The 16,180-nt window shown below is 44.3% G+C and overlaps 1 protein-coding gene across 1 annotated transcript in view; it reads left to right on the top strand.

The window, feature by feature from the left end:
- LOC124015275 (VPS10 domain-containing receptor SorCS3-like) overlaps positions 1-16,180 on the top strand; it is a 244,171-nt gene that overhangs the window by 204,215 nt on the left and 23,776 nt on the right. Inside the window, exons 11-15 of the mRNA XM_046330397.1 lie at positions 2,545-2,647; positions 8,303-8,379; positions 8,589-8,680; positions 10,273-10,380; positions 14,586-14,703. Of these exons, the coding sequence (XP_046186353.1) occupies positions 2,545-2,647; positions 8,303-8,379; positions 8,589-8,680; positions 10,273-10,380; positions 14,586-14,703 (498 nt within the window). The remainder of the gene's footprint in view (positions 1-2,544; positions 2,648-8,302; positions 8,380-8,588; positions 8,681-10,272; positions 10,381-14,585; positions 14,704-16,180) is intronic.

The raw sequence follows: 16,180 nt of genomic DNA on the forward strand, positions 1-16,180 counted from the left end.
AGGATAACATCGAGGGGAGTAGCCTTTTCTGTGTGTTTGGAGTCACACCCTGTGGGATTGGTAATAATCTGAGAAAGATTTTGTTATGCGGGTGAATGAGGACCCAAAAGCGACTTAACAGAAACAGAGTTTATTCCAGTCCAAACAGAAAACGACTAATCCTGAATTCTTAACAGGAAATGTCCAAACGGGGAATAACAGAAATCCTCTATTCTGTAGAGGGGAATAACAGGAGAAGCGGCCACAGACTGCAGGTCGCACGCAGCATCTGATGAAGGCAAAAACATGACAGGACGGAACAAGAACACAGTACAGCAAACAAGGATCCGACAAGGACAGAAGCGGAAACAGAGAGAGAAATAGGGACTTAATCAGAGGGCAAAATAGGGGACAGGTGTGAAAGAGTACACGAGGTAGTTAGGAGAATGAGGAACAGCTGGGAGCAGGAACGGAACGATAGAGAGAGAGAGAGAGAGAGAGAGAGAGGGAAAGAACCTAATAAGACCAGCAGGGGGAAACGAATAGAAGAGGAAGCACAGGGACAAGACATGACAATCTATGACAAAACATGACAGATTTGCAGCGCCCCATTGCTTTAGGCCTTGGTCAGGTGATTTAAGCATGTCCCAGTTTAGGTCACCTAGCAGGACAAATACAGACTCAGTGTAAGGGGCCAGAAGAGAGTTTAGGGCAGGTAGGTACCGGCCAGAGCTGATGTAGGACGATGACAGTCAACAAAGAGCTATTAATGCTTAAAACCAGCAATTGAAATTGTTTGGGGGCCGACTTGATGGAGACAACCGAGCACTGAAGGTGATCCTTGGTAAAGATATCCACTCCCCGACCTTTGGAAGATCTGTCTTGCCTGCAAAAGGTCTTAACCAGAAAACTTAACATCAGTATTCAAAACACTCTTCCTTAACCACGTCTCAGTAATGACCAACACATCTGGATTGGAGCTGTGAACCCATACTTTCAATTGATCCATTTTAGGTAATAAGCTTCTAGTGTTAACGTGCAGAAAACACAGGCTTTTACGAGAGCAGAAATCAGTGAAGCAGATATCAGAGCACCATTCAGAATTGGGGCTAGCAACAGTGCACGTTTCCAGATATCATCAGCAGTAGTAATACAATCAAGACACAGCAGAGGACAGGGAGAGCTCTGCAGCGTTTATTTATAACATTTGAATGTGCATTAGATGGCAACAAGATCATATTGTACAGCAATTTCAATCAAATAACATGAATACAAAGCCGGCGAGAGGTGCTCAGAATAGGATGGGAGGCCAAAAGTCTGTGTAACCAATAGACAGTCAGAGTCCCGAGTGTGTGAACAAACAGTCTGTCCCACGGTTGGGCAAACAAGAACGTTCATAGTCAACAAAGCATGCAGGAGTCATGAGGCAAATACCAAAATAGCAAAATGCACGAGAAAAAATATATAACGACTTGGGGCTAGCCATTGTAAATTCAGAGTCACTCGCCCCAACAGTACGTGTGTGGTGGGGGTACCTGTACCAGACAGGGGAGACAGGCCAGGGCAGACAGTGAACAGATTGCCAGAAAGAATCCAAGCAGCAGTGCAGCAGGCAATGGGAGTAGGTGTCACATCCACTTGGGAGAATATTTTATTTCTGTAGGCGGATTTCTTGTAGAAAATGCCAGTGGGATGGTCTCTGAACAGCGAGAGGGGGCGTCAAAGGCCTCGGAATTTGGGCAGGGTATACTGTTAGACTCCTGCCATTTATTGGGCTCGAAGGCTTCGACACCTCTCACTTCACACATCCGTACTAATTGAAGCTGTATCTGGTCTGTCTCAGTCCCAGGGCGGATGGTGTCCTCAGGTCTCTGCTGTTTGTTTGCCAGGGCACTCTCTGTATAACTTGGAAAAATGAATCCTTGGTCGTGGTGACCCTGCCAGGAAATTTGGTGCAAAACTAGGTTCTAGGTTTGGAGTTTTGAATCGGAAGTGAAGGTTATGCTGTGGAGGGCAGGCCTGTATATGTCCCTGACGAAATATCTAAGTTTGTCTAACTCCAAATCTACCTTTTTGTAAAAAACATGTTTAAAAATGTGAGACCTCACATGTAGCTGTGTCTCCCTCTCTCTCCTTCTCTCCCTTGACTTGATGATTTTATGTATAGACCTTCCCTGTATTAATGACTGATAACGACAATTAAGACAAACTATGGAGAGGCAGCATGTTTTGTTTGGGTCACAAAATATAGTTTTTGTATAGTTAACTGCCTATGTTAGCATTGTTGTTAGCATTTGGTGTAAATGTAATTCACTGAAAGACTACAGAATCAAAAGGCATTATCTTCAGGCTTTCTGAGATGAAAGCTTAATAAAGACAGCATGGCAGCTTTTCTTTTCCTTATCTCAAGGACCTTCTCTTGAAATAAAAAGCATATGCTTTGTGCACCTTTAAAGGTCCTTTAAAGGATCTTTAGTGTTCTATGTAACATTGGGGATTTGATTGACCAGTGTGTAAGTGCATAATGACTTCGTCAAATATAATGGACTCTCTGTCATTTCTCAGCCCTTCTGTTCGCTCCATCTCCAACTGCAGACGTCTGAAAACCCCTACCTGTCAGGCAGCATATCAACCAAGGCCTCAGCACCGGGAATCATAGTGGCCACAGGTGAGAGAATACAGAATGAACATTTGATAGATTAGATTAGATTACCTTATTGTCCACTTATGTGGAAACTCATTTGGCTGAATAGAAAGACATCTATTCAATTTAGGTAATGGTACAAAAGAAGAACAGCTGTCTATCTTTTCCAGGTCAGTTCTGAAAATCCATTTGATTGTGAAAATTATGATGATTATCCAATCCCTAACATTACCGTTAGACACACTGTAGCACTTCAGATGTTGTACTTACAGACATTTTGGTGATGCAAAGTCACTCTGTTTATTTAAGTATGCCAGTGCAGACTGAGGACCCATGAAACAGCAGATTACGTTTGTGTGTGAGTGTGTGTTCGGGTAGCTCTACACAACCCTCTGCTTTAGCCCAGGTCATCACTCGCCCCGGCGCCCACACACACACACACACACACACACACACACACACACACACACACACACACACACACACACACACACACACACACACACACACACACACACACACACACACACACACACACACACACACACACACACACACACACACACACACACACACACACACACACACACACACAGCTGGTGCAGAGATCAGGTGGTGACCCTGAAACATGATGTAGCTCAAAACTCACGCCTGACACTGAACAGTGGTTGACAAGGTTCACAAGGCATAAACAAATTGGAAATACAGTGGGGCAAAAAAGTATTTTGTCAGCCACCAATTGTGCAAATTCTCCCACTTAAAAAGATGAGAGAGGCCTGTAATGTTCATCATAGGTACACTTCACTTCATAGACAAAATGAGAAAATCACATTGTAGGATTTTTTATGAATTTATTTGCAATTTTGAAAATAAGTATTTGGTCAATAACAAAAGTTTATCTCAATTCTTTGTTATATACCCTTTGTTGGCAAAGACAGAGGTCAAACGTTTTCTGTAAGTCTTCACAAGGTTTTCCTACACTGTTGCTGGTATTTTGGCCCATTCCTCCATGCAGATCTCCTCTAGAGCAGGGATGTTTTGAGGCTGTTGCTGGGCAACACAGACTTTCAACTCCCTCCAAAGATTTTCTATGGGGTTGAGATCTGGAGACTGGCTAGGCCACTCCAGGACCTTGAAATGCTTCTTATGAAGCCACTCCTTTGTTGCCCGGGCGGTGTGTTTGGGATCATTGTCATGCTGAAAGACCCAGCCAAGTTTCATCTTCAATGCCCTTGCTGATGGAAGGAGGTTTTCACTCAAAATCTCACGATACATGGCCCCATTCATTCTTTCCTTTACACGGATCAGTCGTCCTGGTCCCTTTGCATGAAACAGCCCCAAAGCATGATGTTTCCACCCCCATGCTTCACAGTAGGTATGGTGTTCTTTGGATGCAACTCAGCATTCTTCGTTTTTACCAAAAAGTTATATTTTGGTTTCATCTGACCATATGACATTCTCCCAATCTTCTTCTGGATCATCCAAATGCTCTCTAGCAAACTTCAGACAGGCCTGGACATATACTGGCTTAAGCAGGGGGACACGTCTGGCACTGCATGAATTGAGTCCCTGGCAGCGTAGTGTGTTACTGATGGTAGGCTTTGTTACTTTTGTCCCAGCTCTCTGCATGTCATTCACTAGGTCCCCCTGTGTGGTTCTGGGATTTTTGCTCACCGTTCTTGTGATCATTTTGGCCCCACGGAGTGAGATCTTGCGTGGAGCCCCAGATCGCGGAAGATTATCAGTGGTTTTGTGTGTCTTCCATTTCCTAATAATTGCTCCCACAGTTTATTTCTTCAAACCAAGCTGCTTACCTATTGCAGATTCAGTCTACCCAGCCTGGTGCAGGTCTACAATTTTGTTTCTGGTGTCCTTTGACAGCTCTTTGGTCTTGGCCATAGTGGAGTTTGGAGTGTGACTGTTTGAGGTTGTGGACAGGTGTCTTTTATACTGATAACAAGTTCAAATGGGTGCCATTAATACAGGTAACGCGTGGAGGACAGAGGAGCCTCTTAAAGAAGAAGTTACAGGTCTGTGAGAGCCAGAAATCTTGCTTGTTTGTAGGTGACCAAATACTTATTTTCCACCATAATTTGCAAATAAATTCATTAAAAGTCCTACAATGTGATTTTCTGGGATTGATCTGTCATAGTTGAAGTGTACCTATGATGAAAATTACAGGCCTCTCATCTTTTTAAGTGGGGGAACATGCACAATTGGTGGCTGACTAAATATCTTTTTGCCCCACTGTATATGCTCAGAGAGGAAAATGTTACAACATTGCTGAAGAAAAACTGAGCAATATCAAATCAATGTTTATTTGTCACATGTTACAGTGAAATGCTTACTTACAGGCTCTAAACAATTTCTAAAAATAAAGATATGAGGCGAACAATAGATAAGTAAAGAAAATAAATCAACTGTAAAAAGCCTGTGAAAAACAATAGGTGCGAGGCTATATACAGCAGCGAGGCTATAACAGTAGCGAGGTCATGTACAGTCATCAGTTAGTCAGGCTGATTGAGGTCATATGTATATGTAGATATGGTTAAAGTGACTATGCACATATGAAAAACACAGAATAGCAGTAGCGTAAAAGAGGGGTTGGCGGGTGGCGGGACACAATGCAGATACCCCAGGTAGCCAATGTGTGGGGGCACCGGTTAGTCAGTCTAATTGAGGTAGTATGTACATGAATGTATGGTTAAAGTGACTATGCATATATGATAAACAGAGAGTAGCAGCAACGTAAAAGAGGGGTTGGGGAGGCACACAGTGCAAATGACCTGTTCAGGAGTCTTACGGCTTGGGGGTAAAAACTGTTGAGAAGCCTTTTTGTCCTAGACTTGGCACTCCAGTACCGCTTGCCATGCGGTAGTAGAGGGAACAGTCTATGACTGGAGTGGCTGGGGTCTTTGACAATTTTTAGGGCCTGACACCTCCTGATGTAGAGGTCCTGGATGACAGGCAGCTTAGCCCCAGTGATGTACTGGGCCGTATGCACTACCCTCTGTAGTGCCTTGCGGTCGGAGGCCGAACAGTTGCTATACCAGGCAGTGATGCAGAGAGGGTACGCTCGATGTTGCAGCTGTAGAACCTTTTGAGGATCTGAAGACCCATGCAAATATTTTTTATTTCCTGAGGGGGAATAGGCTTTGTCATGCCCTCTTCACGACTGTCTTGGTGTGTTTGGACCATTATAGTTTGTTGGTGATGTGTACACCAAGGAAATTGAAGCTCTCAACCTGCTGCACTACAGCCCAGTCGATGAGAATGGGGGCGTGCTCGGTCCTCCTTTTCCTGTAGTCTACAATCATCTCCTTACTCTTGGTTACATTGAGGGATATGTTGTTTTTCTGGCACCCCCTGGCCAGGTCTCTGACGTCCTCCCTATAGGCTGTCTCATCGTTGTCGGTGATCAGGCCTACCACTGTTGTGTCGTCTGCAAACTTAATGATGGTGTTGGAGTTGTGCCTGGCCACATAGTCATGGGTGAGCAGGGAGTACAAGAGGGGACTCAGAACGCACCCCTGAGGGTCTCCACGGTTGAGGATCAGCGTGGCAGATGTGTTGCTACCTACCCTCACCACTTGGGGGTGGCCCGTCAGGAAGTCCAGGATCCAGTTGCAGAGGGAGGTGTTTAGTCCCAGGATCCTTAGCTTAGTGATGAGCTATGAAAGTAGTACGATGTTGAACGCTGAGCTGTAGTCAATGAATAGCATTCTCACGTAGGTGTTCCTTTTTTCCAGGTGGGAAAGAGCATTGTGGAGTGCAATAGAGATAGCATCATCTGATCTTTTTTGGTGGTATGCTAATTGGAGTGGTTCTAGGGTTGCTGGGATAATGGTGTTGATGTGAGCCATTACCAACCTTTCAAAGCACTTCCTGGTTACGGAAATGAGTGCTACGGGTCTGTTGTCATTTAGGCAAGTTGCCTTTGTGTTCTTGGGCACAGGGACTATGGTGGTCTGCTTGAAACATGTTGGTATTACAGACTCAATCAGGGACATGTTGAAAATGTCAGTGAAGATACCTGCCAGTTGGTCAGCATATTCCCGGAGCACACGTCCTGGTAATCCATTTGGCCGCGTAGCCTTGTGAATGTTGACCTGTTTAAAGGTCTGACTCACGTCGGCTACAGAGAGCGTGATCTCACAGTCGTCCGGAACAGCTGAGGCTCTTATGCATGCGTCAGTGTTGCTTGCCTCGAAGCGAGCATAAAAGTGATTTAGCTCATCTGGTAGGCTCGTGTCACTCTGCAGCTCGTGTCACTCTGCAGCTCGTGGCTGTGCTTCCCTTTGTAGTCTGTAATAGTATGCAAGCCCTGCCACATAAAACGAGTGTCAGAGCCGGTGTAGTACGATTCAATCTTAGCCCTGTATTGACGCTTTTCCTGTTTGATGGTTCGTCGCAGGGCATAGCAGGATTTCTTGTAAGTTTCCGAGTTAGAGTCCCGCACCTTGAAAGCGGCAGCTCTACCCTTTGGCTCAGTGCGAATGTTGCCTGTAATCCATGGCTTCTGGTTGGGGTATGCACGTACAGTCACTGTGGGGACGACCTCCTCGATGCACCTATTGATAAAGCCAGTGACCGATGTGGTGTACTCCTCATTGCCATCGGAAGAATCCCAAAGCATGTTCCAGTCTGTGATAGCAAAACAGTCCTGTGTCACGCCTTGGTCATTGTATTTTGTGTTTTTGTTATATGTTTGGGTAGGCCAGGGTGTGACATGGGTTTATATGTTGTATTCGTATTGGGGTTTGTATTATTTGGGATTGCGGCTGATTAGGGGTGTGTCTAGTTAGGCTTGGCTGCCTGAGGCGATTCTCAATCAGAGTCAGGTGCTTGTCGTTGTCTCTGATTGAGAACCGTATTTAGATAGCCTGACTTTCGCTTTGGATTTTGTGGGTGTTTGTTCCTGTCTCTGTGTTGTAGTCACCAGATAGGCTGTAATTAGTTTCACGTTTCGTTTGTTGTTTTCTTATATCAGTTATTTCATGTACCGTTTCATTCATTAAAGTCATGAGTAACCTACACGCTGCATTTCGGTCTGACTCTCTTCTTACAATGGACGAACGACGTTACATCCTGTAGCTTAGCATCTCGTTCATCTGACCACTTCTTGACAGACCGAGTCACTGGTGCTTCCTGCTTTATTTTTGCTTGTAAACAGGAATCAGGAGGATAGAATTGTGGTTGCGTTTACCAAATGGAGGGCGAGGGTGAGCTTTGTATGCATCTCTGTGTGTAGAGTACAGGTGATCTAGAATGTTTTCCCGCTGGTTGCACATTTAACATGTTGATAGAAATGAAGTAGAACTGATTTAAGTTTCTCTGCATTAAAGTCTGTGGCCACTTGGAGCGCCGCCTCTGGTTGAGTGGTTTCCTGTTCGCTGATTTCCTTATACAGTTGACTGAGTGCGGTCTTAGTGCCAGAATCTATCTGTGGTGGTAAATAAACAGCCACGAGTGTATAGCTGAAAACTCTCTCGGCAAATAGTGTGGTCTGCATTTTAAAATGTTCCATCATTGCTTAAGAAAAACTGAGCAATATCCATCCAATCATGAATGGTTGTTCTTCTCCTCTCTGCATCTATTCTTCATTGTAATTTACACCATCTTCATATTTTCAGCATCATTTGAATATTTAACTAATGCTTTGTTCCATTTTTATCACAGGGAATATTGGGTCTGAGCTGTCGTACAATAACGTTGGAATGTTCATCTCATCTGATGCTGGTAACAACTGGAGACATGTGAGTGTGGACTGAATTTGGGGGTAAAATCTAAGTTATTCTAATCATATATTTGAATGTTGTAGTATGGAAAATATATTTTTTGGGACTGCTGGTTCTGCTTTTTGATCTTGAGGTGTTATGAAACTCTGTGTTCAGCTAGATGTGTACAATTGGTAACTGTATGTAAATCAAATATTATATTGAATGGGCTGTGTGTCCTGTTTCAGATATTCGAGGAGGAACACAATGTCTGGTTTCTGGATAAAGGAGGGGCCCTTGTCGCTGTGAAACAACCAACCGTCCCCACTAGGCATTTACAGTAGGTTTAAATCTAGTTCAGTGTTTGTATATCGGATAACTGGTTGTAACATGTTAGTACTTCTATTGACGTAAAGAAAACTGTTTTAATTTCACTTTATATATGATTAAACGTATGCAATAAAGATGCAAACATGTTGTCAAAAAACTAAATTGGGGGAAAGTGTTTTTCTTCACCAAGTCCCCCTTTTAGTACTTTAACACTGACCATTCTATTCTAAATTGGAGTGCCTACGTTTTGCCTCAGTGAAGACCAACTCAACTGAAACCACATCTCTCTTCTTCTTAATATCACTTTAGGAAATTAGGAAATATACTTTAGGAAATATCACATTTAGAAATTACTTTCAGCACCAGTCAAGTGTGGAGGATTCCTTCCTTCCTGGTTGTGTCTCCTAGATTATTTAAGTGCACTAGTGGAGGAAAGGAACACAGTAGAAGCCCTCATATCAGACCAGTTTTGAAATAGTATTTTTTTCTTTCAGTGTTTAATTGAGACATGTAATTGTCTAGAGGGCCAGATGGGTGGGGGTTGCGCTTTTGGGCCAATTCCATTGGATCCATTAGGGCAGGTAATGGTAACTAAAGTATTTGAAAGATAAATACTATTTGAACCCAGGCAAGCGCTGTAGAAACCAATCGTGTCTCTCTCTCTTTCGCTCTTCAGAGCTCGAAGTAACAGAACATTTCCTGGCCCTGGTGTCCTCCTAATAGATGTGTATCAATACTTTGTCTGTTGTCTGAACGTTTAACCAGATGAAGGCATGCTGGCCCATGGAGGTTGGGATGGAAGCTGCAACAAGGGGGCTGCTGCTTCTTGTATCCCAGTGCAAGAGTCTGCCTTGTTGAGTGCTGTTCCCAACCTTGTCACACACAGTACTCCAGTGTTCTCACATCTGAAGTGATGTTGATGAGATGTCAGAATCAATAGAGAACAGGCCCGGAGGATGAAAGCTGCCCAATCTCTTTTTAATTTTTTTATTTGTCTCCCCACACCTCTCCGCCCCTGTTTTGTAGTCGTTTCGAACATGAAACGGTTCTATTCTGGTTTGTTTTGTGTGTTGTGTTTTTTCTTCTACATCACCGTCACTCTAGACTGTCAGTAAACTCAAGACTTTGAGTTTTCTCTTCAAGTTGTTATGCCTCCACGCTTTGATAGTCAAACACAGTTCTGTTTTATTATTCTTCTATTCAGCAGAACGTGTACTAATTGTAGTCAATTAGATACAACCTGAGATTCAGCGGGTGACTGTCTATGGAGACTATTCACTCCACTGATCTTGAGAGAGCGTCACCCTGAGAGCATCAGGGCTAGAATTCAGAGTAGTATTACTAATCCAGGATCAGATCCCACCGGTCCGTATAATCTCATTCAATATGATCTAAAAGGTCAAACTGATCCTAGATCAGCACTCCAAGTCAGAATGATAAATATTGACCTTCTTGTTTCCGCCAGTCTGAGATGTGAATGGTTGCAGCCCAAATGACACCCTTTTTCCTAGTAGGCTTCACTACTTTAGACCAGAGGCCTGTAGACCCTGGGTGCCATTTGGGATTCATTCAATGTGTTATTGTGTTGTTACTCTGTTACAGAATCAGTTTTGATGAAGGGCGTCAGTGGACCAGACACAGCTTCTCCTTGGTGCCTCTGTTCGTGGACGGGATGCTGGTGGAGGCAGGGACAGAGAACCAGATCATGACGTGAGTCTGGACAATAGAGTAATCGAGGGATGACGTGCAGTGATGAATGATCTAGAGACGGGGGGATGACGTTCCTTTGTCCTCCGTAGGAAGTCTTAGATGGAGAAAAGGAGGGAGGACGTGTTTAATCTATATGACTTCCATTGTTTTGAGACTCTGTTCCTTTTGGTGAAAGGGAAGGGGATGGAGGGATGAGATGGATGACATAATGTGTCTCTCCATCTTGTTCTCTTGGGAACCATGATCCTCTTGGAGGGAAGATATGGGATGGGGAGGAATTGTAATTCAACGATTGCTGATGTCTCATCTTTATTAACAGAAGTTTAAATGTGAGAAAATATTTGATTCATAAAGTTTGTCAGTCTGTTAGCTTAGGACTTTGATAGTCAAACACAGTTCTGTTTTATTATTCTTCTATTCAGCAGAACGTGTACTAATTGTAGTCAATTAGATACAACCTGAGATTCAGCGGGTGACTGTCTATGGAGACTATTCACTCCACTGATCTTGAGAGAGCGTCACCCTGAGAGCATCAGGGCTAGAATTCAGAGTAGTATTACTAATCCAGGATCAGATCCCACCGGTCCGTATAATCTCATTCAATATGATCTAAAAGGTCAAACTGATCCTAGATCAGCACTCCAAGTCAGAATGATAAATATTGACCTTCTTGTTTCCGCCAGTCTGAGATGTGAATGGTTGCAGCCCAAATGACACCCTTTTTCCTAGTAGGCTTCACTACTTTAGACCAGAGGCCTGTAGACCCTGGGTGCCATTTGGGATTCATTCAATGTGTTATTGTGTTGTTACTCTGTTACAGAATCAGTTTTGATGAAGGGCGTCCACTTCCGGCGCCGACTGAGATGGCCGCCTCGCTTCGCGTTCCTAGGAAACTATGCAGTTTTTTGTTTTTTTTTACGTGTTATTTCTTACATTAGTACCCCAGGTCATCTTAGGTTTCATTACATACAGTCGAGAAGAACTACTGAATATAAGATCAGCGTCAACTCACCATCAGTACGACCAAGAATATGTTTTCCGCGACGCGGATCCTGTGTTCTGCCTTACAAACAGGACAACGGAATGGATCGCATGCAGCGACCCAAGGAAACGACTCCGAAAAAGAGGGAAACGCGGCGGTGTTCTGGTCAGACTCCGAAAAAGGGCACATCGCGCACCACTTCCCAGTATTCTTCTTGCCAATGTCCAGTCTCTCGACAACAAGGTTGATGAAATCCGAGCAAGGGTGGCATTCCAGAGGGACATCAGAGACTGCAACGTTCTTTGCTTTACGGAGACATGGCTTACTGGGAAAACGCTATCCAGGGCGGTGCAGCCAACGGGTTTCTCCACGCATCGCGCCGACAGAAACAAACATCTCTCTGGTAAGAAGAGTGGCGGGGGCGTATGCCTCATGACTAACGGGACATGGTGTGATGAAGGAAACATACAGGAACTCAAATCCTTCTGTTCACCTGATTTAGAATTCCTCACAATCAAATGTAGACCGCATTATCTTCCAAGAGAATTCTCTTCGATTATAATCACAGCCGTATATATATCCCCCAAGCAGACACATCGATGGCTCTGAACGAACTTTATTTAACTCTTTGCAAACTGGAAAACATTTATCCGGAGGCTGCATTCATTGTAGCTGGGGATTTTAACAAAGCCAATCTGAAAACAAGACTCCCTAAATTTTATCAGCATATCGATTGCGCAACCAGGGGTGGTAAAACCTTGGATCATTGTTACTCTAACTTCCGTGACGCATATAAGGCCCTGCCCCGCCCCCCTTTCGGGAAAGCTGACCACGACTCCATTTTGCTGATCCCTGCCTACAGGCAGAAATTAAAACAAGAGGCTCCCACGCTGAGGTCTGTCCAACGCTGGTCAGACCAAGCTGACTCTACACTCCAAGACTGCTTCCATCACGTGGACTGGGACATGTTTCGTATTGCGTCAGATGGGAATATTGACGAATACGCTGATTCGGTGTGCGAGTTCATTAGAACGTGCGTCGAAGATGTCGTTCCCATAGCAACGATAAAAACATTCCCTAACCAGAAACCGTGGATTGATGGCAGCATTCGCGTGAAACTGAAAGCGCGAACCACTGCTTTTAATCAGGGCAAGGTGTCTGGCAACATGACTGAATACAAACAGTGCAGCTATTCCCTCCGTAAGGCTATTAAACAAGCTAAGCGTCAGTACAGAGACAAAGTGGAATCTCAATTCAATGGCTCAGACACAAGAGGCATGTGGCAGGGTCTACAGTCAATCACGGACTACAAGATGAAATCCAGCCCAGTCACGGACCAGGATGTCTTGCTCCCAGGCAGATTAAATAACTTTTTTGCCCGCTTTGAGGACAATACAGTGCCACTGACACGGCCTGCAACGGAAACATGCGGTCTCTCCTTCACTGCAGCTGAGGTGAGTAAGACATTTAAACGTGTTAACCCTCACAAGGCTGCAGGCCCAGACGGCATCCCCAGCCACGCCCTCAGAGCATGCGCAGACCAGCTGGCCGGTGTGTTTACGGACATATTCAATCAATCCCTATACCAGTCTGCTGTTCCCACATGCTTCAAGAGGGCCACCATTGTTCCTGTTCCCAAGAAAGCTAAGGTAACTGAGCTAAACGACTACCGCCCCGTAGCACTCACTTCCGTCATCATGAAGTGCTTTGAGAGACCCTGGGTCTCGACCCCGCCCTGTGCAACTGGGTACTGGACTTCCTGACGGGCCGCCCCCAGGTGGTGAGGGTAGGCAACAACATCTCCTCCCCGCTGATCCTCAACACGGGGGCCCCACAAGGGTGCGTTCTGAGCCCTCTCCTGTACTCCCTGTTCACCCACGACTGCGTGGCCACGCACGCCTCCAACTCAATCATCAAGTTTGCGGACGACACAACAGTGGTAGGCTTGATTACCAACAACAACGAGACGGCCTACAGGGAGGAGGTGAGGGCCCTCGGAGTGTGGTGTCAGGAAAATAACCTCACACTCAACGTCAACAAAACTAAGGAGATGATTGTGGACTTCAGGAAACAGCAGAGGGAACACCCCCCTATCCACATCGATGGAACAGTAGTGGAGAGGGTAGCTAGTTTTAAGTTCCTCGGCATACACATCACAGACAAACTGAATTGGTCCACTCACACTGACAGCGTCGTGAAGAAGGCGCTGCAGCGCCTATTCAACCTCAGGAGGCTGAAGAAATTCGGCTTGTCACCAAAAGCACTCACAAACTTCTACAGATGCACAATCGAGAGCATCCTGGCGGGCTGTATCACCGCCTGGTACGGCAACTGCTCCGCCCTCAACCGTAAGGCTCTCCAGAGGGTAGTGAGGACTGCACAACGCATCACCGGGGGCAAACTACCTGCCCTCCAGGACACCTACACCACCCGTTGTTACAGGAAGGCCATAAAGATCATCAAGGACATCAACCACCCGAACCACTGCCTGTTCACCCCGCTATCATCCAGAAGGCGAGGTCAGTACAGGTGCATCAAAGCTGGGACCGAGAGACTGAAAAACAGCTTCTATCTCAAGGCCATCAGACTGTTAAACAGCCACCACTAACACTGAGTGGCTGCTGCCAACACACTGTCATTGACACTGACCCAACTCCAGCCATTTTAATAATGGGAATTGATGGGAAATGATGTAAATATATCACTAGCCACTTTAAACAATGCTACCTTATATAATGTTACTTACCCTACATTATTCATCTCATATGCATATGTATATACTGTACTCTACATCATCGACTGCATCCTTATGTAACACATGTATCACTAGCCACTTTAACTATGCCACTTTGTTTACTTTGTCTACACACTCATCTCATATGTATATACTGTACTCGATACCATCTACTGTATGCTGCTCTGTACCATCACTCATTCATATATCCTTATGTACATGTTCCTTATCCCCTTACACTGTGTATAAGACAGTAGTTTTGGAATTGTTAGTTAGATTACTTGTTGGTTATCACTGCATTGTCGGAACTAGAAGCACAAGCATTTCGCTACACTCGCATTAACATCTGCTAACCATGTGTATGTGACAAATAAAATTTGATTTGATTTGATTTTGATTTGACTGAATGCCCCATTGTTGAAACCTTGTAGTGCTGACAACCCTTGTCGAGTTATATTAACTTATGTATCCATCCTTTGTTTTCTCAAGGTTTTTTGGACATTTCAGCCATAGGTCTGAGTGGCAGCTTATCAAGATAGACTACAAGTCCATCTTCAACAGGAAATGTACAGAAGGAGACTATCAGACGTGGCACCTTCACAACAAGGTAATACCTCTTCAACAGGAAGTCGGTCCAACTTATCTATGTGTCCTTATTACTTAATAACAATGTATTTACATTTTAGTTAGGGACTGTACGTTATATATAATGACAATACTTGGAGAAAATTGGACCTCTCTGAAAAGAAAATTAATGGCCCTTCCTTCAGTAAAATATATTTTTACCCGACCCTCCCTTAAATGACAAATAAAAAGTGACCCTCCCCTATACCCAAAATAATAATGAAAACATCAAGTGGGTCGCAGAGAACAGGCCTACCATTTACCTTCACTCCTAGGACAGACCAGAGCTTTTGATATGCAGTTTTAGAATCCGTTCTTCATTTTATTAGATGGCAAAGTAGCTTGAAAGTTGTGGGTTCAAAGACCACCGTGGACAAGGGTAGTGGTGAAAATATATCAATTATAACAAAAGCACTGCAGGAATCTATCATCTTATTTGCATTCCCCAAAATAGCCTTTTATTAACACATTTCATGCAATTCTACATAATTTAACATGACTGGAGACAGGCAGAATCTTTTTTAATAGCAAAATAGAGCATGATGACGAATGAGCGCATGCTGCAGGGCCAGAGAAGTTTTGATTTCTCTACAGGCTATTGTTAAAAATAGAAGATAGTCTATGTCTGCAACAGTGCTAAAGTTGTCTATCAACTGTAAAAAGTGAGCAAAACAGAACCAGTTACAACTGAAGTACATGATCATCAATTCATTTGAGAAAAAGCCATTTAGTTGTTTAACACAGAAAAGAAACAAATTGGGGGAAACTATAATTTTCTATTTTATTCCTTGATATTATCGGGAATCAAGGTAAGACCCAAGTGCAGACTGTGTGAAGTTACAGTGTTTATTGTGACAACAGGGGCAGGCAGACGACAGGTCAAGGCAGGGAGGTGTTGATAATCCAGAGTAGAGGCCAGGACGGCAGGCAGGCTCAGGGACAGGCAGAGTGGTCAGGTGGGCGGGTACAGGTTCGGGACAGGCAAGGGTCAAAAACCAGGAGGATGAGGAAAAAGAGATACTAGGGAAAAACAGGAGCTGAGACAAAATGCTGGTAGGCTTGAACAAACAAGACGAACTGGCAACAGACAGACAGAAAACACAGGTATAAATACCCAGAGGATAAGTGGGGAAGATGGGCGACACCTGGAGGGGGTGGAGACAAGCACAAGGACAGGTAAAACAGATCAGGACGTGACAGATAGTGTTGCTGCAAAATAGATTTGTGTAGATTGTGATTAAGGCATGGGAGTACAAGAGCATCTGCTAGTCTAAATGAACAAACTAGGCATGCGTATTGTAGCTCACCACATGATCCTCAAACCAACGACGAGCCAAACTCCTGTTTCTATTTCATTTTCAGTCATTTCTTTTATTTCATGTAATGCCGCCTTAATGCGAAATGCACTGTATATAGGCATGTTGTTGAAATGCTGTGCACCCCTGCCAGCCTGTAGCACG

This window comes from Oncorhynchus gorbuscha, linkage group LG26, assembly GCF_021184085.1.
Source record: "Oncorhynchus gorbuscha isolate QuinsamMale2020 ecotype Even-year linkage group LG26, OgorEven_v1.0, whole genome shotgun sequence".
Lineage (NCBI taxonomy): Eukaryota > Metazoa > Chordata > Actinopteri > Salmoniformes > Salmonidae > Oncorhynchus > Oncorhynchus gorbuscha.